At 40.3% G+C, this 27,655-nt stretch overlaps 1 protein-coding gene across 1 annotated transcript in view; it reads left to right on the forward strand.

Annotated features, from left to right (window-relative positions):
- The first annotated feature begins 5,313 nt into the window (after nucleotides 1-5,313).
- Nucleotides 5,314-27,655, forward strand: part of Adgrv1 (adhesion G protein-coupled receptor V1) — a 469,943-nt gene continuing 447,601 nt past the window's right edge. Inside the window, exons 1-10 of the mRNA XM_051172399.1 lie at nucleotides 5,314-5,493; nucleotides 8,221-8,370; nucleotides 8,698-8,793; nucleotides 10,991-11,095; nucleotides 13,540-13,653; nucleotides 15,560-16,125; nucleotides 16,410-16,680; nucleotides 17,564-17,893; nucleotides 23,125-23,301; nucleotides 24,980-25,203. Coding sequence (XP_051028356.1) covers nucleotides 5,314-5,493; nucleotides 8,221-8,370; nucleotides 8,698-8,793; nucleotides 10,991-11,095; nucleotides 13,540-13,653; nucleotides 15,560-16,125; nucleotides 16,410-16,680; nucleotides 17,564-17,893; nucleotides 23,125-23,301; nucleotides 24,980-25,203 — 2,213 coding nt within the window. The remainder of the gene's footprint in view (nucleotides 5,494-8,220; nucleotides 8,371-8,697; nucleotides 8,794-10,990; nucleotides 11,096-13,539; nucleotides 13,654-15,559; nucleotides 16,126-16,409; nucleotides 16,681-17,563; nucleotides 17,894-23,124; nucleotides 23,302-24,979; nucleotides 25,204-27,655) is intronic.

Genomic DNA, 27,655 nt, shown 5'->3' on the forward strand with positions numbered 1-27,655 from the left:
GTATTTTTGTGTTAGGACAAACCGAACTTCATAGTACCATCAGGGAAATAAACAAAAATGTATGTTAATTCTCTAGTCTCTGAGCACGATAAGAGTTCTGTTGAGAGACGAGAAATCTGTTGGCAGCAACAGTTATGATTCCCTCTCAGTCATCCCAAGCAAGAGTGGGAGGTGGGAGGCAGTCAGCGATGATTTGAGTGCCGAACTGTGACATTACAGAGAGGAAGGAGGATGTCATCAAGGCTAAAATTATTCTCTCACAGTTGTGACAGAATATGAATTATGTACTTTAAACATATGTTGCTGAAAATTCATTTTGTGTTTTTGTTTCAGAAATTCTTCCTTTTCTCTATATAAATTGGATTCACGTATTTGTTAGCCATTTCCTTATAGCAAATCTTCAATCTTACATTTTTTTATTTACATTATTTCCTCCTAATATAATATCGCCATTGATTATCTGGGAGTTTCATACAGTGCACCCTGAAGTAATACTAAAGGCCATGCAAAAATTTTGTCAAACCTAAGAAGAAAAAGTGACCTGAAATACTAGTTATACTTACAATAATGTCAATTACTAATGCTTGGTCTTCTGAGTTTAATCAAAAAAGGGGATTTTCATATATTCGATTTTTATTATGATAGCAGAACATGTTCTTAGTTACTCTACAACACACAATATAGTGCGTTGGTGTAATTATGACTGTCTTCTAAACGAAACTTCACTTTCATTGCTTTGTTTCATTGTTTATCTATTCAAGATTATCTGTTATCTATGAGTTTATCTATTCATCTTTGCCCCAACAACCTGTCTTCTAGTGTGAAACATGAAAAGCAAAAAGGATGCACTTACCAATGACGTCATGCAGTTAGAGGCGTTTCCAATCGTGCCAGTTTGTTCCTTTTGCATAATCTCAGAACTCACTGATGCCACCCAGTTGAAAAATGGGTTTCCTCAGCCTAAGTGTCCCTCAGTAGAAGAATGGATAAAGAAACTGTGGTACATTTACACTATGGAATACTACTCAGCTATTAAAAACAAGGAATTCCTGAAATTTGTGGACAAATGGATTGAGCTAGAAATGATCATAATGAGTGAGCTAACCCAGAAGCAGAAAGAATCAAATGGTATATACTCACTTATATCTGCATACTAGCCCAAGGGGCATGTCCCATGAAAGTCTTCACTTACCAGGAAACTGGGACAGAGGGGAGGACATCCTATTGGGACTCTAGATGAGAGAAGCATGGGAGAATAGCAAAGTAGAAGGATCCAGAGGGTCCTAGAAACCTACAAGTAGAACATGATGATAGGCAGATTTGGGCCCAGGGGTCCCGCTCAAACTATGGCACCAGCCAAGGACAATACAGGCCGTAAACTTCAAACCCCTACCCAGATCTAGCCAATGGTCAGAACATTCTCCACAGTTGAGTGGAGAGTGGGGTATGACTTTCACACGTACTCTGGTGCCTCGTATTTGACCATGTCCCCTGGAGGGGGAGACCTAGTGGCATTCAGAGGAAGGATAGCAGGCTACCAAGAAGAGACTTGATACCCTATGAGCATATAAAGGGGAAGGAGGTCCCCCTCAGTCACAGTCATAGGGGAGGGGAGTAAGGGGAAAATGGGAGAGAGGGAGGAATGGGAGGATACAAGGGATGGGATAACCATTGAGACGTAACAAGAATAAATTAATTAAAAAAAAAAAAGAAAAAAAAAAAAGAAAAAAGAAAAATGGGTTTCCTGAGGTAAACATGAGATGTGGGTGCTCTAATTGCCTGGGAGGTTGTAGGAGCCCGGCTATTGAGTTCATTGGTCTCTATATGAAAAGATGCAATTAAATATTTAAGCTCTTGGGGGAACTGCCATTCCCACAGTGTCATAAATACCCCCAATGCTCATTAGAGTAGTAAGGGGAACCTTCAGAGGCCATGGCAGTTGCGGCAATTTTACACGACTGTTGGAAACATGTGGCATGGGCAGTCTGTCATTATGAAGGGACAGTATATGCCAGCTAACCTGCCTGGGCCTTCGTTCCTATGATTACAGCATGAGGTCTATGGTTCTTGAACCTCCAGAGAGATGTTGTGGGAACTGAATGCGTTCGTGTGTATGAAGTACTCAAATAACAGTGTATAAATCACTGTTTGCTATTGCGACACTATAAGGTCAGCACATCTTTTTTTTTTTTTTTGGTTTTTCGAAACAGTGTTTCTCTGTGTAGCCTTGGCCATCCTGGACTCACTTTGTAGACCAGGCTGGCCTCGAACTGACAGCGATCCGCCTGCCTCTGCCTCCCGAGTGCTGGGATTAAAGGCATGCGCCACCACGCCCGGCTTCTCACATCTTTTCCTTTTAAGACTCACAGAATCTTAAAAGTACAGAATAGGTAGGAAAAGCAAAGCAGAAAGCACGCGCCAAGTTACCACCTGTGGCTTTGGAAAACTCAGGAGGAACTGACAGCTACAGCTGTGGGCTTTGATGCGGCCCCACTGAGCGCCGTTCCTCACAGTTTTGAGCAGTGTATTTGTAAGTGTTCCCAGCGTAGCCTGCGGTTGCATTAGAGAAAACAAGGAGCATCTGAAAACTGCAGAGTCCTAGGACCCAGCTTTGACCTCGGGGATAAGAATTTCCGAGTGAGAGCTGGGCGTGGTGGCTCATGCCTTTAATCCCAGCACTTGGGAGGCAGGGGCAGGAGGATTGCTATAAGTTCGAGGCCAGCCTAGTCTACAAAGTGAGTGCAGGACAGCCAAGGCTACACAGAGAAACCCTGTCTCGACAACCAAAAAAAAAAAAAAAAAAAAGAAAAAGAATTTCCGAGTAGCAGGGTTGAGGTGTCTGGCAGGGCAGCTTTTGAGAGCTGCTCCGCCATCTGCTCCGCCATGTTTGTGGTGCCCTCTCCTCCCGCTGCCTTCTCACGTCCGCTCTTGCCCACCTTGGCATTCGGATGGGCATTTTAGTTCTGCAGCTCAGGTTTCTTTCTCCTAAATGAAGACCGAGATGTGTTTCTTTTTATGCTGCCGGGGACGGGCCCCTCCTCACCCTTCCATTTCTTAACTATTTTTATTGCCTCCAGGTCCTTGCGTTCCCATAGTTTGTCGTAATTGGTGTGTGAAATCTCTCCGGCTTTAGAACCCACAAAAGATCTCTGCTTCATTGTAGTTCAAGGAACAAGTGCAAAACAAAACCGCCAACCCCCTGGGCCTTCTGACCCCTGGCCTGTGTTTGTTCCCTGGACGGCATTTTGAACTCTGTGTCCCTATTTGTGTGACTTTGACAATTAAGAGGCCTGTGCGACATCACGGAACGATCAGAAACGCTTGTTAGAATATACTGGATGGGGGAATATTCCGCTTAAACTGTAAACAAAAGGCTTCACACATTTGGTACTCCTTACATAGAAAGTCATGTGTGTAGCCATGTAAAAAAATAATCGCATTGTGAAGTTTCATTGCTTTTTGGCCAAGGAAAGATGAAAATGAAGCCCTTGGCTCCTCGGGAGGCAGTGCGACTCTGCTTTATGACACAGTTGTTTAGAATGCACAAATGTGTTGTGTTCACGTGACTGGTCACATAGATCCATTGGAATCTTAATGATCCGTGAGATGAATTGCTCTCATTTTTAGAGGAACATCTACATTACAAAACAAGAGTGCTTCAGCGAGGCCACGGCAGGGTTGTGCTTTTCAAAGCTCTTGAGCCACATGCAGCTGAAAGTGGGAACAACACTTCTGCCTCATAAACACACAGGCTCTAGTACGAAAAAAGAAATGGGTGTTATCGAAAGGCAACACGTTTGGCTGAGTTTACTTATTCTAAAGCAGCATTGGCATTGCTGTAGGAAGTGTTAGTAGTTTAGCTAAGAAAATGGATGAAAGAAAGTTAAGTCTTGGAGGTTTTAACCACTTTGGAAGGACTAAGAGTTTCAAATAATTGTGTTTACAATTTAGGAAAAAGTCAAGGAAAATGCAGATGTCAACCAAGAAATCAATTAATTTTAAGGTTTATCTTCAGCTTTTTAGTTTTGGATGCCACTTAACAGTTTTATTTGGAAAAGATGGATTTAATTGCTTTCCCATGGTGTTGCTTAGGTTTTTCCCTGGATGATAGGGTGAGTTTCAGTAAGTTAAAAAACACCATTTCTTGAGTTCGAGGCCAGCCTGGTCTACAAAGCAAGTCCTGGACAGCCAAAGCTACACAGAGAAACCTTGCCTTGAAAAACCAAAAATCAACAAAACAAAACACACCGATTATTCCATATTTTGATAAAATAATTTTTTAGTATTTTAATAATAATTAAATAATTTTTATTGTGTTAGCATGTAAAATTTTGATAAGGTATGCATTATGTAATGTTTAAATGAGATGACAGATTTACTTTCATTTATGAGAATTTTTTATAAAGTATGTTTTGACTAACTTCCCCTTTCAGCTCCTCCCACCTTCTCTCCCCTCCCCTCCATACCCACCCACCACTTGAGTTTTCCCCACTGTGTCTTGTCCTACTGCTCTTGGGATTGGGGCTTGCCCTGGAGGGTGGCTGACCTACTAGGGGTCACATCCTTGGAGAAGACAGACTTTCCTCCTCCAGCAGCTATCAAATGTCATTAGCTCCTAGCTAATTGTGGGATTTCACGCTAACCTCGGCGTTGTCGTAATCACCAAGAGTTCATACGCACACCTGTTGTGGCTGCAGCAACACCATGCACTTCAAGTTATTGACTGCTGTGACTGTTGGCTCCTGAACAGTTTTCCTTCCCTTTTTTCCCAGTGATGTCTGAGCCTCATGGGGGCGGAGCTACGATATGAAAGTGCCTCATGGGGGCGGGGCTATGATATGAAGGTGCCTCATGGGGGCGGGGCTACAATATGAAAGTGCCTCATGGGGGCGGGGCTATGATATGAAGGTGCCATTCAGACTTGAGTAAATGGCGACCAGTTGTCATCTACTGCAAAGGAAGCGTTCTCTGATGAAGACTGAGAGATGCAATGCTCTAAAGTCTATAAAGATCTATAGATCTGGAAGATCCTTGCAATGATTTATAGTAATAAATCACTTGGGGTCATTAAAAATTTTAAAAGCAAAGTTTACTATTATTATCTTGATGTAAAGGATAAATTTTAAAAAGGTAGTTTTAAAAGGAAAGATACAGCAAATTATGAGTTTTTAATTCTGTCATCACACATTTAAGTTGCATGTCTTAATATTTATTTCATGTATTTATGTCTGTCTTAATCACTTTTTATTCTTTGTAATATGAGAACAGAATCTAATGAGAATGTATCAGCTTTGTTCCCTTTTTCCTCTAGGGATGATCTCTTCATTGTTATTAGTAAACCTGTCAGCTTTGCTCATCTCTTTTGTGTCTGGAGAATCAGAAATAAGATTTGCTGGACAAACAGAATTTTTTGTTAATGAAACAACTACCACAGTTATTCGTCTCGTCATTGAGAGGACAGGCGAGCCCGCAAATGTTACTGCCATTGTGTCGGTAAGCAATGACTGCACGGGGGCTGGAGAGATAGCTCAGTGGTTAAGAGCACTGTCTGCTCTTCTGAAGGACCTGGGTTCAATTCCCAGCACCCACATGGCAGCTCACAACTGTCTGTAATTCCAATTCCAAGGGACCTGACACCCCACACCAATGCACATAAAATAAAATTAAATAAATTTAAAAAAAATGACTGCACTTCTGTTTTCAATGAAATGCATATGACACATTTTTAGTCTCAATAGAAACTTTTTTCCTTTTAGAAACATTTTTTTTTAACTGTTTGAGGTTCTGAGTCTGAGCTTCATTATGATAAATGATTTGGAAAATACACTGTTTTGTCTAAGTCTACTAGCAGTTCAGAGAATGCACCTGCGTGGCCATGAATACCTGACAGGTGTAGTTTAAAGGCAAAATCTAATTATCTTAAATAATTTATATTGTTATTTTAAAACAAAACTATTTTATTTTGGGTAATTCTAATCATAGGATTTTTCTTTAGACATTCATTGTAAGGTGACCTAAACAAAAATACATGTAATATTAAAAAGACACAAATGATGGATTCCACCCTCCCCTCAAAGTTCTAGAGAGTCATTGTTAGAAAAATGAAGTATATTAACTTCATTAAAAATTTAAAATTAGGATGAAACGTTTAATGTTATATGTTTGTGTATATTTTTACCCAGAAGTACTATCATATGATCAATAAAGATACCGCTACATTAGAGGCTCAGTGTACTTAAAACTTAAAACAAAAATAATGTGTGTTTTTGTGGCATGTTTATTCGTGTGCACATGCACATATGTGCATATGGGTGAATGCACACACTTCTGTGTGCATAGGCCAGGCCAATGTCAAGTGTCTTTCTCTATTTTACTCTCCACTTTTTTTAAAAAAAAGATTTATTTATTTATTATTATGTACACAGTCTCTGCCTGCGTGTACACCTGCAGGCCAGAAGAGGGCATCAGATCACATGATAGATGATTGTGAGCCGCCATGTGGTTGTTGGGAATTGAACTCAGGGTCTCTGGAAGAGCAGGCAGTGCTCTTAACCTCTGAGCCATCTCTCCAGCCCTCATCTCCACTTTTTTTAAAAGGAGAGGGCCTCTTACTGAACCTGTTACTCGCTGATTGGCAGGAGTGGCTGGTTGGTTACCAGCAGGTGGGTGTCCACCCCTCCCACGGCACTAGAACAACAGATGAGGACCGCCAGCCTTGGCTTTTTACTTGGTGGATGCTGCACTAAAATCTGCGTGCTTGCGGGGAAGGCAGCTTATCAACTAACCTAGCTCCTGGTTCTTGCACAGGGATTTTTCTAGCAACAGGTTAAATTATGTTATAAAATATTGTAAAAACAGAAGAAGAAGAAAAACTATGTATAAAATGAACACAATGTTATCATTTTGTACATTTTAGTTTCTGCAGAACTTGACACACACACACACACACACACACACACACACACACACACACACACGTTTTTGACATTGTTTGTAGTTCTAGCGTCCATTGTGTTTGACAGTCTTTTGATGCTGTATTTTGCTTTTCTTGTTGGATCCCTGTATTCTAAGCCATCCTTCCACTGATTTTCATGGACATTGCTTCCAACTTTTCCTGTCTGCAGGGAATGCCATGCTAAAGAATTGCTTATATATGTGACTATTTTGCTGTATTTTGGGTTAATTTACACAGAGTCGATTAATTAGTGTTATTTATGCTTAGTCCCTCTTGGTCATACTCTCTGAAAGATTGCCAGTCTTCATAGCAAGTTATAAGAACAAGTTTCCAAGTTACTTTTATTTCTCAACAATTTAAAATTCATTTAAAAAGAAATAAATGAGTAGACAACAACTAAACTTTTCCCAAATGCTCTTATTTATCATTCGTGCTAAATAATTTTCCCTTGAGCTCTGGTGAAGGAAATGCCATTTTAATGTGTACAATTAGCTCTTCCTGTCAAATATTGGAATTATCCACTCTGTTGAGGCTTTTACTAGGGTGCTCTCAGAAAGGCTTATAATAGTTAATATTTTGGCATGCTAAAAAATTGGGGATCTAGTTCAGTTGCTGTGGATAATGTAATTTCAGGTTGAAAGTTTAGATATAGATGTTTTTGAGCGCACTGGGAAAACCTTAGCATCCCCTCAACTTTACAAGCTGCTTTTCACCCCTCCTTTGTGAAAGTTCTAGCTGTAGTCTGTCCTGCTAGGCTGTAGTCTGTGCCAAATCAATTAAGAGACAGAGGGAAAAAAGTAGCATTACTTCTCAATGAAGCTATTAGTCTCTGTGTGCAATTAACTTCCGATTCCACTATATTAAATATTTTATATGTAATAATTTATTCCTGTGATTTTTCCCTTTTGTAAACATGCTTTTTTTAATTAAATTCATTTATTTATGTGTGTCTATGGACACAAAGGTAGAGATCTGAGGACATGTTGCCCACTTCTGTCTGTCCTTCCACCATGTGAGTCTGGAATGGACCTCAGGTCGTCAGGCTTGGCACCAAGTACATTTCACCCGAGCCATCTTGCTGTCTCTGTGGTATTTCTCCAGAACATGAGTCTTAACTGCTGCTAAACACTTATCTTTAGCCCTCCTATTATAAATGCCAGGGCCACTTTCTTTCTACACCAGTTCTCTCAATTGAACTACTGAGTATCGGTTTTGCTTAGCCAGCTCTTTGTTAAGTGAGGGTGTTTCTGCTTTGCGCTTGGTAGCTGAATGGAGATGACACTGGTGACTTTTTTGATACATATGCCGCGGCATTTATCCCTGCTGGAGGAATGAACCGGACAGTGTATATAGCAGTGTGTGATGACGATCTGCCAGAGGCCGATGAGACGTTCACTTTTCGCTTGACATTGCAGGTAAGTTCTTCGTTCCTCTTCACTCTGAGTTTACAAAGCATCTTCTAACACTTGAAAATCTGTGTAATTAGTGATAAGCCAAGGTAATGGGTCTTGCTATGGTTTTTGATAGGTCTTTTCGACAGAAGTACAGCCGCGTGGGTGAGGGTTTGTTTCTGGGAGCTTCTTACCAGTGGATACACCACTGAAGAAAATCTCTACCTCCCCAGAAGCTGTTAACTGCTGTTAGATTCTTAGCGAGGGGTTTATTCGTACTCTTAATAATTGAAGACAGAGAATGTGCTGGAAGAATATTTAATTTATTAATTTTTTTGTTTTCGTTTTTAGAAACCCTCAGAAAATGTGAAACTTGGATGGCCAAGGACTGCTACTGTGACAATATTATCAAATGACAATGCATTTGGAATTATTTCATTTAGTACGGTATGGTCACAGTGTGAAGATGCCATTACATTCAGTTTTTTTTAAACCTATTTTTTTCCGATGTTGGCTAGTTCTGTTCTGTTGTGATTTTTTTTTTAATTTTTATTTTATTCTATTTAAATTATTTTATTTAATTTTAATGTGCCTTAGTATGAGAGTGTCAGATCTTGGAGTTACAGATAGTTGTGAGCTGCCATGTGGGTGCTGGGAATTGAACCTGGGTCCTTTGGAAGAGCAGGCAGTGCTCTTAACTACTGAGCCATCTCTCCAGCCCCTGTTGTGATATTTAAGTCTGCCTGATGCTCACCCTGTAGCTACTCTGTCTTCTGTGTATTTACACTGTTGTACACCGAGGCATTTGTATTCAGGGCTCACTGACCATTGTCTGGCCTCTCAGGGATGTGCTCTTGGGCTGATTTTTTTTTTTTTTTTAATTTAAATTTAAAATGCCACTTTAAGGACGTCTCGCCTGTTTTTCAGACTCTTTTGTGTGTTTGGAGTGACTGTGAGATGAGAAAACACATTGAAAGAAAGCCTACAGCAAACTTAAGGTTAACCTGCAAATGTGATAGCTCTTCCAATTTAGTTCTTACGCATTCTTAGTAACTCATATTTTGTGGATGTTAAGTCTCATCGCCTGTAATTCTGTTCAGCTTATTTCCTTTCCTTCATCAAGTTCTTGTTCTTCTATCCTATACAATTTTCAGAGAGCTTCAGTTTTTAAACACAAACTCACGAGACAAGTCTCTCCTGGAGAGAAAATGTTTCCAGCTCCTAAGCTAAAATTAAAGATCATCTTCAACCCAACTGGGTTTGGATATCAAGTAGGAGGCTATAATACTCGTCCCGATTGTCTTTTTGAAGGCTGTTGCTAAGCAACATTTAAAAATCTGATACCATGGTGTCTAGCTTTTTATTCACTTTATTTTTATTCTCTTTCCGCTTTCGAACGCTCCTGCCCTTGTGTGCATTATATGTCACAGCTCTGTAGAGTTATTTTTGAAACAAGGCGAACTGTAGATAAATATGCTCTTTATGCTTGAGTTCCCTTGTTAAGAGGGATGTTTTCCTAACCTAAATTTAGTAGCCTTTTGCTAATCTGACACTGTGGTTGTCACTCATAAACACTAATTACACTAATTAGGAATTCTTAAGTGAAGAGATTGTTACACAACAAGTTCTTTTGCCTAACTCTCCTCACACTTTTTTACCTACTTCTGGCTTACCACACCACTGAACCTCACAATGATGTGTTCAAAAGGTACTCCTCTTTTCCTTTTCCTCCTTTCTTCTTTCTTTCCTCTCTCTTTCTTCCCACAGTATGCCCCATACGTCGTGGGAATGAGTCTTAGTCTGGGGTTGGCTGCCGTGCTACTCGGTCTTCTCTGACAGATCCCATGTGAGTTTCGTGTCACAGAAGGCATTCAGTAGCCCGCCTCCGCCCCTAGTGTTTTAATTATTACATTGATAACGAACATGGCATTGGTACAGGGGTAACAGCCAACAGTCATTGAATACTCAACATGTGTCAGGAAGTCGGAAAAGTTCTTGATGTAAATGATCTCATTGAATCTAAGCACAAGCCTTGGAGATAGGTGTCATCGCCCCATCAGTGGGTGGTCATGGCCCTGTTACCTTCAGAGATGTCCACTGCTGCCACGTTACATGTGTGCACTCAATGCTTCCTTGGTCCACCTCATCTGCCTCACGTTTCAGCCAATCACGACAGCATGGTTCATCACCTGAAGTTCTCCCTGCTGGGGATTTACTTCCTGAGTCTGAAAGTCACTAATTAACTGTCTGTCAGGGACATTGTGACTCAGGAGGGCCCGAGAAGTGGTTCTAGTGAGCCACTAGCTTGGTCTGGGGCTTGACTTATTTTTGTGACCTCCTGGCCTCTGTTGGCATTTTAATTTATCATCCTTTAGCTGTAGCCTTCAAGATCCCTCAGAACAGTTGCTGTTAGGGACAGGAAAGCCTGCTCATCATCTGCTTTGTTTTCCCTTTACATTGCTGTTCTAAATCCATCATATATATTTTTAAACATCTACAGTTTATCGATGCTAGAAACACACACTGTAAGAATACAGTAGGAGTTGGTTTACTGTGGAATTTAGCATTTCAAGGGCAGTAGATTGACTGCTTCCTATGCCCCTCTGACTCACCAATGCCTGACTGCCTCTCTTCTTCCCAATAGACTTCACCAATCGTGGTGACCGAGCCAAGGAACAGAAATGAATCTGTAGGTCTTACTCTCCTCAGAGAGAAAGGCACCTATGGGATGGTCACCGTGACTTTTGAGGTAAGTTTACTTTGAAATAATTTTAGATAATAACATGTTAAGAGTCCATATCAGAAGACTTCAATTTTAAAAAAATGGAAATGTTCTGTGTGACAAATATTAGGCTTAAGGTGAGTTAAAGACAGGAACTTTTGCCTTTCATAAACTTCATGGTGAATAGAAGCATTTTCCTTGCTGCTTGCATGTAGTAAGTTTACATGAAACTTAAGGAATCGTTTTCGATAAGGGATAATAATAAACAATAAAACATATTAATAGCATTAATCCTATAAAATTCACAGAATCTTTATGATAACCATTTTCAAGGGTATACATTTAAAAACACTCACAAGTTACTTAGGCGGTATAACATGACTTAGTTTGGCATTGCACCCGTTTTCTCGAGACATTAGATAGATAATATAAGCAGCACTCACCTGTCATGGGGTCCATGGATACTGTAGGGTGTGGTGTGAATGGCACACACCACAGAGAGGTATATTTATTGCTCCCCACAGTGATGTTTTGTGAGGTTCACACTGAAATTTTCAGCTTACTTTTATGTCCTGTAAGGTCTTAAACATGATCAAATATGCAAATTTTCAAATTGTAGAGTGTCTGGAAGATTTGATACATTTCTTTTTTTAATTATTGATTGCAACACAAGTAGATTAGATATTTGAATTAATATAATACAATTTCACTGTGACATAGAGGATACTTCTTTATGCTCAGGAATGTCTATATCAGATGGTGTCTCTTTATTTAAGAATATAAAAGAGGGAGCTGGGGAGAAGGCTCAGTGTTGAAGCACTTGCCACGGGAGCTGCAGGATCTGCATATGAGTTGCCATAGCCCGTGAGAGGCCGGATATGTAGTCCCAGGGCTCCCACAGCAAGGTGGGAGGTGAGGGCAGGAGGAACTCTGGGAGGGAGCAAACAGACAGACTCCGTCTGAAACAAGGTGGAAAGCAAGGACTGGCATGAAACACGCATATATACATTGCACGCATGCCATTTACAAACACACAGAGATTAGAAAAAAAGCACATAAAATAGCAAAGGCAATAGATGCAAAAAAAAAAAAAAAAAAAAAAAAAAAACTCAAAAAAAAAACAAAAAAAAACAAAAAACAAAACCCAAAAACCCCACATAGTAATCAACTAAATATGTGTGACTTTTGCCGAGTTTTGCACAGGAAAACCTTAAGGTGCTTTGCATATACTTACGAATATGCGTTTAGGTGTCAACCTTTGAAAATACTTCTAATAATAAATGTAGGAGAAATTGGAAAATCATGAGCTACAGAAAGGGGAAACTAGCCAGTTACAGTGTTTCCAACTGACCAGTGAATGTTTAATATTATTTTTATTGGAAATATATTGTTTATTTCTTTGTGAATATATTTTATTTTACAGTTTCCAAAAGTTTTTTTTGAGACAGGTTTCTCTGTGTAGCCTTGGCTATCCTGGGCTCACTTTGTAGACCAGGCTGGCCTCTAACTCACAGAGATCCACCTGCCTCTGCCTCTGCCTCCTTGAGTGCTGGGATTACAGGTATGCGCCACTGCACCCAGCTCAGTTTCTAATTTTTAATTTTTTAAAAATCAAGATACAGTGATGTCCTCTTCCCCCTTTCTACCCATCCCTACAGCCCTTCCTGTGCACCCCCTCCCTTCCTCTCAAACTCATGGCCTCTACTTCTTTAATTGTTGCTACGGATATGTGTCTTTTTGCTTAACCAATTATAGGCAAAATTGTGTAGAGGAACATTTTGTATTGCCATATACACTCCTTACACTGAGAACTGACTCATTCAGAGTCTTCTGCCCTTCCCTGCACCTAGCCTCCCTCATGAGCATCTTCATTTGTCCTCTGTAATATCCACCCCCACACTGCACACACACACACACATTTCTTTACTTATCGCTTGTTGTTGTCTTTTAACTGAAAAGGCCCTGTGGGAGGAGTTTGCTTTACAGCGTTTATATTTGGGGCCTAAGAGATAAGGCATCCTCTGTTCCCTGAACACATTGGGGGGGGGATGAGATCAGACACGCCCACCTCCCTCCTGCAAAGTAGAAGCCCTCTTGCTCATTTTATAGATAAGGAGAGGTTTCCTGAGGCCACACAATCATGGAGCTGGGGCAAGATCCCATTCCTGAAGGGGACTTCCTTGTCTTCCATACCTTTTCAGGAAGTCGTGTTTCTGCAGCTTTGCTCCTAGGTTTAACATAGCAGTTAACCCCCCCCACCTGGAGTCTTAGAAAACACAACTTACTCTAATATAGTCACTGTGTTAATGGCATTGCAGACCTCGACTTCATGCCTCGTACGAGCGCAGAGGTTCCGTGTAAAGTATCTTTAAACGTTAGAGTTTCGCCAGCTGACATGACAGCAACTTTTTTTTTTTTTTTTTGGTTTTAGTCACGTGGTTTAACTGGTGACACCGTTTATTTCTCTGCAGGTATCAGGTGGCCCAAACCCCCCTGAAGAAGACTTGAATCCAGTTAGAGGAAACATCACTTTTCCGCCTGGCAGAGCAGCCGTAGTCCACCACTTGACTGTGCTGGATGATGAGGTCGGGCGGGCAGTGTTCCGGACATAGAGGGGACAGGATCCGCGAATGCAGACTTGTAGAGGACCACTTTTTGAATATTAAATTATATTCCTTATTTGAAATTATTCAAGAGGGCAGCATCAATGTGTTGCACCCATCCATACTTTAACCGCGGGCAGCAAGGTGTTATTGGAGGATGCAGCTCACAAATATTTCCCTACTTTATTTCATATTAAATCATTCTTTGCAGGGCTGGAGGTGTGGGGAGGCACTTGTCTAACACGTGCGAATCCCTGGCTTCCATCCCCAGTGTCTTCAACTAAAGACAATGTGTAGAAATGGAAGACTTTTGTAGCATCTGCTTATTATTTTTGTATTTACTCATTTAACTTTTGAACAGGGACATGGGTGCTCATCTCGCAACCACGTATTAGTTTAAGTTCAAGAAAATTCTACAGCAATAGATACTTTTGTTTAGATTAAGATTTTTTTTATTAGCGTTATGTGTGTGCATGAGCACATGTATTCTACACATAGGTTCTGGGAATCACTCCGATGGTACCAATGTGTGTGGAATATTTAACTGATGAGCCATCTGGCTGGCTTCTTTGTTTAGATATTTTTTAAAATAATATTTTTATTTTTTAATTAATTAATTTATTTTAAATTAATTTATTATTGTGCATATACATTTATATTATTACAAATATATACAATAGATTACCTATGGCAATATCTTTATTTTTTTACGTATACATTTATATTCTTATACATATATAAAATAAGCTACATAGAGCAAGAAGAACCATTAAACAATCAGGAATTATATTAATGTTACATAGTCAAAGAGAAGATTTCATAGTTACATTTTATGTAACTATCCAGATTCAGATTTATGGCATAGCTGAATTGCAGAGCCAGATCTAAACAGTAATATACAAAGATGTCCCTCATGAGCCAGTAAGAAAAACCTTGCAAAGGAATCCAGGTATTGTTGTAGGAGTGAAAACAGGAGAAATAGACAGAAATATGTAACCTCCCACAAAAATCCTGTAACCAAAGTACAAATAACACTCAAAGAAGAAAATTCATTAGAAGCTTTAAAAAGGCAGATTTCTCTGAAAAACACCTGAAACATTTAGTAGCGTTGATGACCTTGAATTTCTAGGTTGTGACGTCAACAAAAACTTTGTCCTCTGAGGTCCCAGGACAATAGTAGATTATGATCTATGTAAGAGAAATTAATTACTGATCTTGTAAAGTTAAAGGATTTAATAGTATCTTTTTGGGACAAATGTCTTTGTTATGTTGCTGTTGACTGACGGAGGCAAAGTGATGTAAGGTTTTGCTTTAAAATAGAATTTAAGCTCGAACAGCAAGGCACAGCAGGATTAACTCCAGGATATTTATAAGCTGTGAAAACCATCTTCTTGGGCACTGTTAGTATTTTGTGGAGACGTGACTCTTCCTGGACCGGTCCCCATGGAGGCACAATGTTCTCTAGGTATCATAGAATTGACTCCAGAGTTAGAAATACCACAGAGAGATGCCAGAACAATTCACATGAAACTTAGCAACTATCTGGTTTTTAGTATGCTTTGCAGATTCTAGTATATCGTGAGACTTTAATATATTCTTGACGACCCAACCAATTTTCTCAACAAAGAATTCAAAATTCAAAGAAACAAGCGTACATCACAAATTCTCCACAAATGCCTTTGTTAAGTTGTTTTTTATTTTCTATCCTAACGGAAAATAAATTAACATTTGGAGAATACTTTTTTTAATGCAGAATCTAAATGAGCTCTTACTATTTTTCCCTTTTCTTTAAGTTTTTCTATTTCTATGAAACATACTCAGAATTTTGATACTTGGGGTTGTTTGCAGAAGGTTTTGCTAATGATGTTTTGTTTGTATCCTGTAATAGGTACCAGAAAATGATGAGATATTTTTGATTCAACTGAAAAGTGTGGAAGGAGGAGCGGAGATTAATGCTTCTAGGAGTTCGGTTGAAATCGTTGTGAGGAAAAACGATAGCCCTGTCAGATTCATGCAGAGTGCTTACTTGGTTCCCGAGGAGGACCGAATACTCAGTATTCCAGTGGTTCGTGGGAAGGATAACGATGGAAATCTCATTGGCTCCGATGAATCCAAAGTTTCCGTCAGTTACGAAGTTATGACTGGGGACTCCACAGCGCATGCGCAGAAAGCCATAGACTTCCTCGATCTTCAGCGGGACACCACCCTAGTCTTTCCCCCTTTCATTCATGAATTACACCTGAAGTTTCAGATAATTGATGACTCCATCCCGGAGATCGCCGAGTCGTTCCAGGTTATGCTACTAAAGGACACCTTGCAGGGAGATGCTGTGCTAGTGGGCCCTTCCACTGTCCACGTCACCATTAAACCGAATGACAAGCCTTATGGAGTTCTTTCCTTCAACAGTGTTTTGTTTGAAAGGCCAGTTATAATTGATGAAGATACAGCATCCAGGTAAAATTCACTTTAACTTTACAACCATTAATTACTTTATTGTACTGTTGCACGACTTAATTTTTGTGGCGTTGACATAATGCAGAGCTGTTAGAACATGTGCCATTTCTGCTATAACTGCTTTACTCTTTGAACGTGATTTAGTTATTAAAATAAATTTGTGTGGTGATAGGCTATATCCATATCTACCTATTTTTCCTATTAAAAAGTAATAGTTTTTGAGTTGGCCTCTGGCTTTTTTTTAGAGTGCATGATATGCCCTTATATGTCCTAAACAATTCTAGAGTTGAAGAAATTACAGTGGTTAGAAACGGCGGCACCCATGGAGACGTTTCTGTGGATTGGGTGTTGACACGGAACAGCAGTGACCCCTCCCCAGTGACAGCAGACGTCAGCCCGAGTTCCGGGACTCTACAGTTTGCACAAGGGCAGATGCTGGCTTCGATTCCTCTTACCGTCGTTGACGACGATCTTCCAGAAGAGGCTGAAGTGTACCTTCTTAAAATCCTGCCTCACACGATTCGAGGAGGCGCCGAAGTGAGCGAGCCAGCTCAGGTAGAGCTTTTCTCGTGCTTCGCCCCTTTCAATACCCCTGTGATACAAAGAGATGGAGAATTTAGCTGTCCAGATCCAACCTTCGCTTAGAGCCTTGCGTCAGGAAGAATTCTGGTTTTGCAAAAGCGGTGGTTACTTCTGGGAAAAAAAACAAAACAAAACCAACAACAACAACAAAGTAACAAAACCAACAAAAGCTTCAAGCAAGCAAACAAACCTGAAAACTTTTTTTTTTTTTTTGTATGTGTTGGGTGTGGAACCCAGGTACCTATTCTCTATGCTAAGTAAGCTTTCTACCACTATATTTTATTTAAGATTTATTTATTTGTTTTATGTATATGAATGCTCTGTTTTTGTATACACTAGAAGAGGGAATCAAATTCCATTACAAATGGTTGTGAGCCACCATGTGGTTGCTGGGAATTGAACTCAGGACCCCTGGAAGAGCAGCCAAGTGCTCTTAACCTCTGAGCCATCTCTCCAACCCCTCTACCACTATCTTTAAGGCCGGGTGTGGCGGTGCACACCTTTAATCCCAGCACGTGGGAGGCAGAGGCAGACGGATCGCCCTGAGTTCAAAGCCAGCCAGGTCTATAAAGCGAGTCCAGGACAGCCAAGGCTACACAGAGAAACAAACAAACAAACAAACAACAACAACAACAAAAAACAAGCAAACAAACAAAAGACAAATATTTTATCACTTAAAACCTTTAAAAACTTCTATTTCCTGAATATGTTCAAGACTGGCTTTGATTCTTCGAGTCTTTTTTATAGACAAAGTGACCATGATAGACATGGTGTGTTAATGAATAATGAAACCTATAATGGTGTGGGCCAGCCTGGTTGTGTAACTCGGTGCTTTCTCCCTCTCTTTCACTTGCAGCTTCTGTTCTACATTCAGGATAGCGACGACGTTTATGGAGAGATCGGCTTCTCTCCTGAGGAAAGCCAGAGGATTGAAAGCAGTCCGAGGGAACGGTGCTTAGCCTTGAGTTTTACAAGGCTAGGGGGAACAAAAGGAGACGTGAAGATGATCTATTCTGCACTTTATATTCCTGCTGGAGCGGTGGATCCCTCGCGGGCAAAAGATGGCATCTTAAATACATCCAGGCGAAGCAGCCTCCTTTTCCCAGAACATAACTATCAAGTCACTACAAAACTACCAATCAGAAGTGACTCCTTCCTCCAGAACCAGGCGCACTTCCTAGTGCAGGTGCGTTGATGGTGAAAACAGTCTCCTTTGGTTAAACTACAACTGTAGTGGTCTATGTAAAATAGCTAACTTGTTTCATTTTTATTTATAATTCAGATTCTATTTGTTATCTGAAGCTACTTAAGGGTGGTGTAGTGATGCGTGCTGTGATCCCAGCACCCAGGAGAGCAAGGCAAGAGGACCATGAGTTGGAGGCTAGCCTGGGCTACACACTGAAATTGTTGGGAACTGAGGGACCCTTAAGAGACAACATCTTCTCCTATGGTGTACAAATATGAACGAGGGAAGGGCTCTGTTGAAATAAATGTCTTAGCGGGTGACATAGCAGAGTAACTTAACAGACTGGTAAGCAAGGCAAGGCAGACTCAGCATAGCTCTGGCTTGGTTTGGAAAAATCTGACCTGAAACTGAGATTTATAGATTAAATGCTTCTCACAATATTTATTATAAGAGATGCAATTATAGAAACAAACAAATAAACAAAATCCAATCTGAAAAGATTTTCTTTTAAATAGTACATTCAAAAATCTGTTTCTTCACTAAGTGTGGATCCCATCCCTGGCCCTCCAGCCCCGTGTCATGCCCTTCCGCTGTGTCACTCGTATTTTGCAGCTTATATCTGCAAACATGTTATTTCTTATATTAAAGTTTAAAATGGCTGCACTAATTTCTGATGGATAGTATCCCTGTTTTCCACACATTTCATATTGATTGGATCTTAAAGTAGAAAGCAATGAAGAGCTGGGTGCAGTAGTGCACACCTGTAATCCCAGCACTTGGGAGGCAGAGGCAGGTGGATCTCAGTGAGTTCAAGGCCAGTCTGGTCTACGAAGCAAGTCCAGGACAATCAAGGCTACACAGAGAAACCTTGTCTAGAAAAAAGAAAGCAGTGAAGCTTGCTTGCCAAATTTGGATGATATAAGTAAATTTAACACAGAATTAGATTATAGGAATTATTATAAAGTTAAAATCACATCTCAGGGTGAGCATGGTAGTGCACACCTTGAATCCTAGCACTTCGGCAGAAGCAGGCAGATCTGAGTTTGAGGATAGCCTGGTCTACATAGCAAGTTCCAGGCTATCCAGGGCTACAAGGTGAAATCCTGTCTCAAAGAACAAAAGAACCTTTTAAAAGACGGGATATAGGAGGAGGAAGAAAATATAGAAAATCCCCTCTAAGAGCAAAGTGGGAGAGAACCCAGCAGCAGCCCTAAGTCATGAGACCCCAGCTCCACTCTCAGCTGCGCCTCATTCTTCCTTGGCTTGTGGCATGTTCTTCTGAGATGCCTGGTCCTGTGGCACAGTGTGTGAAGTTGAGTAGAGCAAAAGGTTAAGACTAGAATTCTCAGTAGCAAGAACTGGCATCAGAACCCACTTCAGCGTATATGTTGAAAGTTTTAGAAAGTTGAAAACATGTCATAACTTGTTTGGTTTTTAAAGTTGACTTTGTTGGCTGTGATGCACAGTTTTACTACTTCTTGCTTGGGGTAGTTTGCTCCAAATTTCCACAAGTCCTTGGGATATAAGGTGTTGACTGGTGTTAGGATTTAATAATAATTGTCTATTGTTTGGTGTCTGGATGCTCATTCATCTTATTTGGTGCTTGTGCCCTCTGGTTCCAGGATGTTCTTATTAATACACATTTAAATAACGTTTTTTGTCTCTGGCATCTCAGTGTTCATTTTACCTTCCTGTCTGCCTTTGGTTTCACATATGCTACAATTCATTGAAACATAATTACTCAAACAGATATTAGATGGCAGATATTTCACACCATTGTTTTGTTTTCATAGCATCCTGAGGACCTTGGTGATCCTAAAGTGGTTAATGATACAAGGTGACTAAGATTCTAGAGCATTCAGTGACATGGTGTGACTAAGATTCTAGAGCATTCAGTATTACAATGTGATTAAGATTCTAGAGTATTCAGTGACACAATGTGACTAAGATTCTAGAGCATTCAGTAACAGTATGATTAAGATTCTAGAGCATTCAGTGACATGATGTGATTAAGATTCTAGAGTGTTCAGTGCATGGTGTAACTAAGATTCTAGAGCAGTCAGTGTTATGGTGTGACTAAGATTCTAGAGCGTTCAGTGACTTGGTGTGACTAAGATCCTAGAGCGGTTAGTGATACAGAGTGACTAAGATTCTAGAGCGTTCAATGACACAGTGTGACTAAGATTCTAGAGCATTCAGTGACATGGTGTGTCTAAGATTCCAGAGTGTTCAGTGACACGGTGTGACTAAGATCCTAGAGTGTTTGCAGACACCATGCATCTAAGGATTTAAGATGCAGAGGTGTTATCTGGATTTATGTCCCAGTAGTAGATAAGTGAAGGGAAAGAGTGGCCACTTGTGAATGCAGGGAATACCTTGATTTGGCAAATGTTTACGGAACCAGGGCAGAGAAGGCAAGATGCTAAAACTTTAATTTCTTATTTGAGCAGTTCATTGAATGATTTTTTTCATTATCTTTTATATCATTCCTTTGATAGTTTTCAAAAGTACAGCACGAGAATTAATTGTCTGATTTTCTTATATAAGAAGCTAAAATGACATTACTTTTTCTTTGTAGAAAGTTTTGATTAAAAAAAATTGATATTCTTTCTTTGCTGCTTTAGGCAGCTCTAGCAGTTTAGAGGTCAGTGACTAGCTGGGAGTGAGTGTGTAACTCATATGTGATTCCTTACACATGACAGTAAAGTTCAAATTCATCTTTACCTCTAACTAGTGCATACTCATTTTAACATCTCATCCAGATGCATCTATTATTTAATCTTTGTGCTATTTTCTAAGAACACACACACACACATACACACATACATGACTGTATGTACATGTGTTCAATTTTTTCTGGAAATAAAAGTTATATGCAAATGGCTGTAACTACACATTTGTCTTTACAGTTTACTTTGTACTTGGCTTCGTTTGTGTATCAGTATTGGACAAAATTATAGTCTAATTTCTTGTTACTTTTCTTCAAATGAGTACTTACTAAATGTTGGCTTCATCATGTCTTTCTCTTGTACCTAATTTTGACATTTAAATGAGGCATTTACGTTGCCACTCTAGAGTATATGTTACGTGTCACAAAGTATGCCAGTCATGGGAGAATAGCTCAGGCCTGTCCATTTCTGGAAAAAACCACCCAACCCACAAATCTCTATTGTGGTTTCTTAGCAGCATGTGTCCGTAGTTCAGAGCTTTGCAGAGCTGGAGCTTTGAAATGCTTTGTGAAGCCATTTTAAAAGCTCCTTTTTTATAGTCCTGTAACGACTGACCAATTGCTCAGTATAGGTCAATGTAAGGTGCTGAAAGTCCCAGTGTATTGATGACCTGTGTAGAGTGCTCTTTCCTGGAGGGAGGAATTAAAAATTCTTATTGCATAGCTGCTGCAGTTCTGGTTTGTGCTGTGTATGGGGAACATGTTGAGAAGGACCCAGTGCTTTAAGATCGCTACAGGCCTGTCAACACGCAAAACTTGGAGTCAGAAAATGGTGACGTTCATAGTTGCAAGTGATCAGAGTAGTAGAGCATCCAAAAGAAATTGAAGACGACTGGAGCATCCCAAGACATCTTCTTCACAGGGAAGAGGGAACATTGAGTTGGTTTTTATGCTCTTACTTCAGATTGTGGGATGATGAAGGGAGGACCATTCTAGGTGAGGAGAAGACCAACTTCACCAAGTGCTGGGAGACTGAAAGTGTGTTGGGTGTGTACTGTACTTCTTTTTTTTAAAAAAAGATTTATTTATTTATTATTATGTATACAATGCTCTGCCTGCATGTGCACCTGCAGGCCAGAAGAGGGCATCAGATCACATCATAGATGGTTGTGAACCACCATGTGGTTGCTGGGAATTGAACTCAGGACCTCTGGAAGAGCAGTCAGTGCTCTTAACCGCTGAGCCATCTCTCCAGCCCATGTACTTCTTTAAGCATTAGGTTGCTCTGCGTATGACTGGTGTTCTGAATGGTCTTCTTGTAGTGACATGTCTGGTAAAGAGGAGGAGTAGGTGGCTGATTGGACGTATGGGTCAATGGGAACCAGGCAGAAAATGTGGAGAAAGTTTTTGCATCTGGCTTTTAAAAGGTCAATGTTGTTGATATAGGTGACAAGGTGTACAGACAGGTTGCCCCGGCTTGCGGGGTTTGACTAAAACTCGGGAGGAAGTTCACCTGTTGAAAATGCAAGACAAGCCGGGCGTGGTAGCGCACGCCTTTAATCCCAGCACTCGGGAGGCAGAGGCAGGCGGATAACTGTGAGTTCAAGGCCAGCCTGGTCTACAAAGCGAGTCCAGGACAGCCAAGGCTACATAGAGAAACCCTGTCTCGAAAAACAAAAACAAAACAAAACAAAACAAAATAAAACAAAAACAAAAACAAAAACAAAAAAAAAAAAGAAAATGCAAGACACAAAGAAGGAGAGCAAGTCTGATTGATCAAACTCTCAAACTTTATTAGCCAGGCAGCAGCTTTTATAAGTCAGAAGGCAGGGAAGCATATTGCTATAGCAACCGAGCTGCAGGCCTTTCTCAAAACATAGGGAATTCCAGGCAGGGCCATAATGGCCTGCCACACAGGGCATCTTGCTCTGTCTTCATCTAGCTTTAGTCTAACTGCTGACTCAACAGGGTCACTCCATCCCTATCTGTCTTTAGTGTAACTGCTGACTCACAACAGGGTCAGCTAGTTTCTGGTGAAAGGCAAGCTTTGGGAAAGACACAGACTTAAAGGTGCAGACTTAGACAAGATGGCTGAACATTGGCCATACGGCCTGTTGTCCCCAACAACAGGTGGAACTGCACAAAAGGTAACTGTGATGGGACCTGGGCCAGGGACACCGATTTCTACTTGCAATAATCTATCTGTAAAATGTCCACGTGACATTTGTGGGATGCTGACTAGTAACTGGTTATAAGGACTTGGAGTTTGATCTTATTAAAGAGGCAGGATGGAGTTATAAGGTAAAGAAGCCAGGAAGAATCCTATAGAGTAATCGTACCTGAGGACCAGAAAAGACCTGGACGAATACTTCGGGAGGTGTAACAAGGATGCTGCAGGGATGCTGCAGGGATGCTGCAGGGATGCTTCAGGGATGCTGCAAGTCTCAAAGTTCTTAGTTACTCATGACCTGTGACTGTATCTACTTAGACATTTTATGGTGCTAATTTTCTCCTTGATTTTGAAATTATCCTATCTCTTTTTGTTTTTCTTTGTGTTTTATAGTTGGAAGCCCTGGTATTGGTGAACATATTTCCCCCAATCCCACCAGTAAGTCCCAGATTTGGGAAAATCAGGAATGTTTCTTTATTGGTTACCCCAGCCATTGCGAATGGAGAAATTGGCTTTCTGAGCAACCTTCCAATCATTTTGCATGAACCCAGAGCTTCTGCTGCTGAGGTGGTGAGTACATCATTTCCTATTCATGGGTCTTAATGTGTCTGAGGAAGTAAATACTTTTTAATATAGGGCTGGCATGCAGAGTTAATAGAGTATATGCTATTTAGAATAAACAACTGGTGGATATCTGTTTTTGTATAATTTTTACTATTCTTGAGGGGGTGTGTTTACATTTGTACATGTACATACATAAATTTATATGTAATAAATATTACCAGAAAAGGAGACTATCAGTTTGACAGTGGGGGTGGCGTGGGCAGGCCTCTAGAAAGAATAGCTGGGAGTGACTGGAGGGAGGGAACGGAGGAAAGTGATGTGATACTATTCGAATAAAAAAAAAAATTAAAGAAAAAAGTAGAATTTATTGCTCATGGTGTACATAGATTATTTAGCAGTGATTGGTTTTACAACAGTGTCATAACATTTGAGAGCCAATTATGAATCTGGCGATAAGTGGTTATACTGTGAACACATGAGCAGTTTTTCTTGGCTTTGTCTTCTGAACACCCTGTGTGCTGCCTCAGGTGGGACTGAGGATCAGACATGGATCTGACTGCTGTGGCTGATACCAGTTGTGATGGTGGATTAGTTGTGAAATTCTGAGCCTTAGAAACATAATCACACACACAGCCACATACACACGCCACACACACATGCGCACATGTGTACCCCCCACATTTACACACACATGTGCATTCATACCCACATGCACAGCGCACCCATACCCACACTCGCGCTCGCACGCGCGTGCGCACGCGCACACACACACACACACACACACACACACACACACACACACTCATGAAAGCATGCTCATATCACCATCCTCACCACCCCCAATTATGCATTGCCATGGTTGAATCCTCCCCAAGTGTCCTATGTAGGAACATCTCTGCATTGCTGTACCACAGTCTGTCAAAGACCCGGTACTCCCCGTTCAGATTTGATTTACATTGGCTTGAAGTTTAGATGAGAAATGAGAGGAGTTATTTTTGTCATCCAGTTCATACAGCAAAGTTTCATGAGTACTATTTCCTTTGTTGGTTATTAGGTTTTACAGATGACCAGAGAAGATTCAGTTTTCAGAGTGCTTTTGACTTTACATATTTTCACACGTTTACTGTTTCCTTCTAAAAGCCTAAAAAATGTTACCTGCTTCTCAGGGGATGACTCACTTTGTTGGTTTAATGTGTGAAGCAGGGATTTTACTATTTCAAGTGTTCTAGGTCTTAACTAGCTCCCTGAGGTGGCTGAGAGCCTCCGATTTGTTAGATCGATGTATTAACTATCTATCTATCTATCTATCTATCTATCTATCTATCTATCTATCTATCTTCTTCCTAAGAATTTTCCTCACTTATCTTAGGTTCTGACTGTTGCTAGCCAGAATAGCAAAATAGTCAGTTATATTTTTCACCATTCTTTAACTTTTTTAATGAACTTGCCTTTTTTATTAAGATAATTCCAAGGTCACTTCTTTGGTGGGGTTTATACTCTAGATAGATTTGATTAGCAAAAATGTAGAAACTGCACCTAAAATTACTGTCCTGCTTTTTCAGTTGTGTTTATCATGCCACCTGATCACATCTGCGTGTTCGTGGAAAGCTCACGTGACTCGTGAGCATACATTTTAGCAGAGTTTCTCTCTCTCTCTCTCTCTCTTTTTTCTTTTAAAAATAAGGTATGCATTCCCCTCCACCGAGACGGAACTGACGGCCAGGCTACTGTCCACTGGAGTCTGAAACCCTCTGGCTTCAATTCAAAAGCAGTGACCCCGGGTGACGCAGGTCCCTTTAATGGCTCTGTTGTGTTTTTATCTGGGCAAAGTGACACGACAATCAACATCACTGTCAAAGGTGATGACATTCCGGAATTGAACGAAACTGTAACTCTTTCTCTGGACAGGTAATAACCCATACGGGAAGCAGTAACTTCCGTGCGTTTGATTAATGATTTTGATTTTTGCTTTAACCAATTTCCCTTTATGTTGTGAAAACTGTGAAGTGTTACGGTTTTCAGACATTTCTGTTTGTCTGTGGATGGATTTTTCTTTGACTCTGAAGATTATTATCTTTTGTGACCTTTCACCTTCCTGCTTTGCTCTGAGGGAACATTATGTGGTGGGTTTGTGGGAAGCTGCTGACAAATCTGAAGTATGCTTGCTTATGTTGTGTTGACGATGGTGTCGGTGAGCCATCTGAAATGTTAGGTTGTGTGTGTGTGTGTGTGTGTGTGTGTGTGTGTGTGTGTGTGTGTATATATATATATATATATATATATATAAATTTTTTAAATGTAATTGAGGTTATTCTCTATGCCAAAAATCCAGCCCTACAGAAGATACTAGAAGGAAAACATGGTCTGACATATTTTTTAAGGAGAAGGAAAAAAATGAAGACTACAGAGAGCACATCTATTTTCAATACGCTCATATTGTTATCTTCAGAATCACACGTTTTTCTTCTTCAACCAAAGCAAAACAACAGTGAATTCCCCAAACCTAAAACCCACTGTCTAAATGACTCTGTCTTCGTGTATTACAGCTTGCCTTATGGGAAACTGTCTCATGTGAGAAGACTTAGTGGAATTTAATGACATGTGCTTTTGAAGTAGATTTTTTTTCCCCATGGACCTTTTTTAATAATTTAGGTTTGAGCACAATTACGTCGTTGGACAGTTGGAAGGAATACTAAGGCAAATCGAGCAGGAACTATAAACTGTGGGACTTGACAGAAACCTCGTCAGCTTGGCTGTTCTCAACTAGATGTTTAAAGAATAATTTAAATTCTACCTCAGCAAATTTAGCGACTCTTCTTTACAGTCTTTGAAATGTCACATGACCATTTGGAATGAATTAACGCTAATTTTTCAAAGCTTTTTCCCTTTTCCTTTCTGCCCCCTGCCCGTGTGAAAGCGTGCACAGACAGGGAAGGGTGAGCCACAGGGTTAATTTTGACAATTGTGCTTCCTTTAAAATAGAGCAGATCGGTGAAGCTGCACACCGAACTGCCAGCTCAGTCAGAAGCTAGCATGGCAACAAGAACAAACTAATTACCTTCTTCTCGCCAAAGAAATGTTTAGATAAATAACTGAGAACGTAATTTACCACTTGAAAGTGGGTTTTTGTCCAATTCTCCCTTTGGTTTTGCAATGTTTTAACCAAATTTGAGCAAAATAACAAAGGAACAAATTCCAGTGTGATTATATTGCAACAAAAATTAGTAACACTTTACTAGGATGTATTTAGATTGCCTGATATAAAATTGTAATTAAAAGTGGTGATGTCTTGTGACTTCTCAAATGTATTTCTCTGCAGACACTGGAAGGTACCAATGTCTCTGCTATGGAATTTTGATAATTTTAATCCAAATAGCAACTGGCTTTAGATGTGAGGAGGGAAGGTTTTTTTTCCCCCCCAAATCCCATTAACATGAGTAAGTAATTATAAGTAGAGCTGAATGAAATTTGCTCAGCTGCTGTGGCTTCTGGAGCGCAGAGCACTTGGCAGGCATGTAAGCTTCGGAGGGGGCCGGAAAGGAATGTCTTAAGTGGGTCCTGACATGCTCGCTGGCCATGGGGTCATCCTATATAAGTGGGCTTACTTGCATTTGTCAATAGCGGAGGACACAGTGTGCGCACAGTTCCCATACACGGAAACTTCCTAGCTCCAGGTCGTGGGGGTGCAGTGTGCTTTCTTTAACTTTATTTTACCATTCCATTTTAAGCTGGCTGCACCAGGAGTTTATTAAATGCTGTACTTGCCTCCCGTTCCCCCTCCCACGCTTCTTTCTGTGTTGACAGGGTAGAGACTGAAAGATTTGTCGTGTATTTTGGGTAAGTGTGCAGAAAAAAAATGTACTATTTTGTCCTGTGAGTGATGGTTTTCTGAAGCCACCATTCTGCATGACCAGTCTTGAGCAATGCTGCCTGCCTGTCTGACCGTGCATGCTGTGTGGGATTCCATTCTATAGTGACAATGGCATTTGTATGAATGGCTTGGGTTTTGAGGCCCTCGGTTTTGTGTTATAAAGACAGTTAAGATATTTAATGAAACACTGAGGAATTTAGTGTCATCACAATTTAGAAGCATTTTAGGTTGTAATTTTCCGTGTAGTTTGCACCAGAGAATAATCCCTGTGGTTTGATGTGAAGAACTTTATGAGCCTTTTATTTTGTTTGACAGAGAAAATGAAATCTGTGGCTTTTCTCAGTGTGTCTCTGCAGTTTCTTGCTTTCATGTTTGCGTTTTACAGAGATTTTTTTTCAGAGTTTGGCTCATACATGAGAGTAGCCTATTTTAAGAAAGTTTGAGAACGACTTGACTTGCTTAATGTTCACCCTGGATTTACATGCTTTG

This window comes from Acomys russatus, chromosome 30 (assembly GCF_903995435.1).
Source record: "Acomys russatus chromosome 30, mAcoRus1.1, whole genome shotgun sequence".
NCBI classification, from domain to species: domain Eukaryota; kingdom Metazoa; phylum Chordata; class Mammalia; order Rodentia; family Muridae; genus Acomys; species Acomys russatus.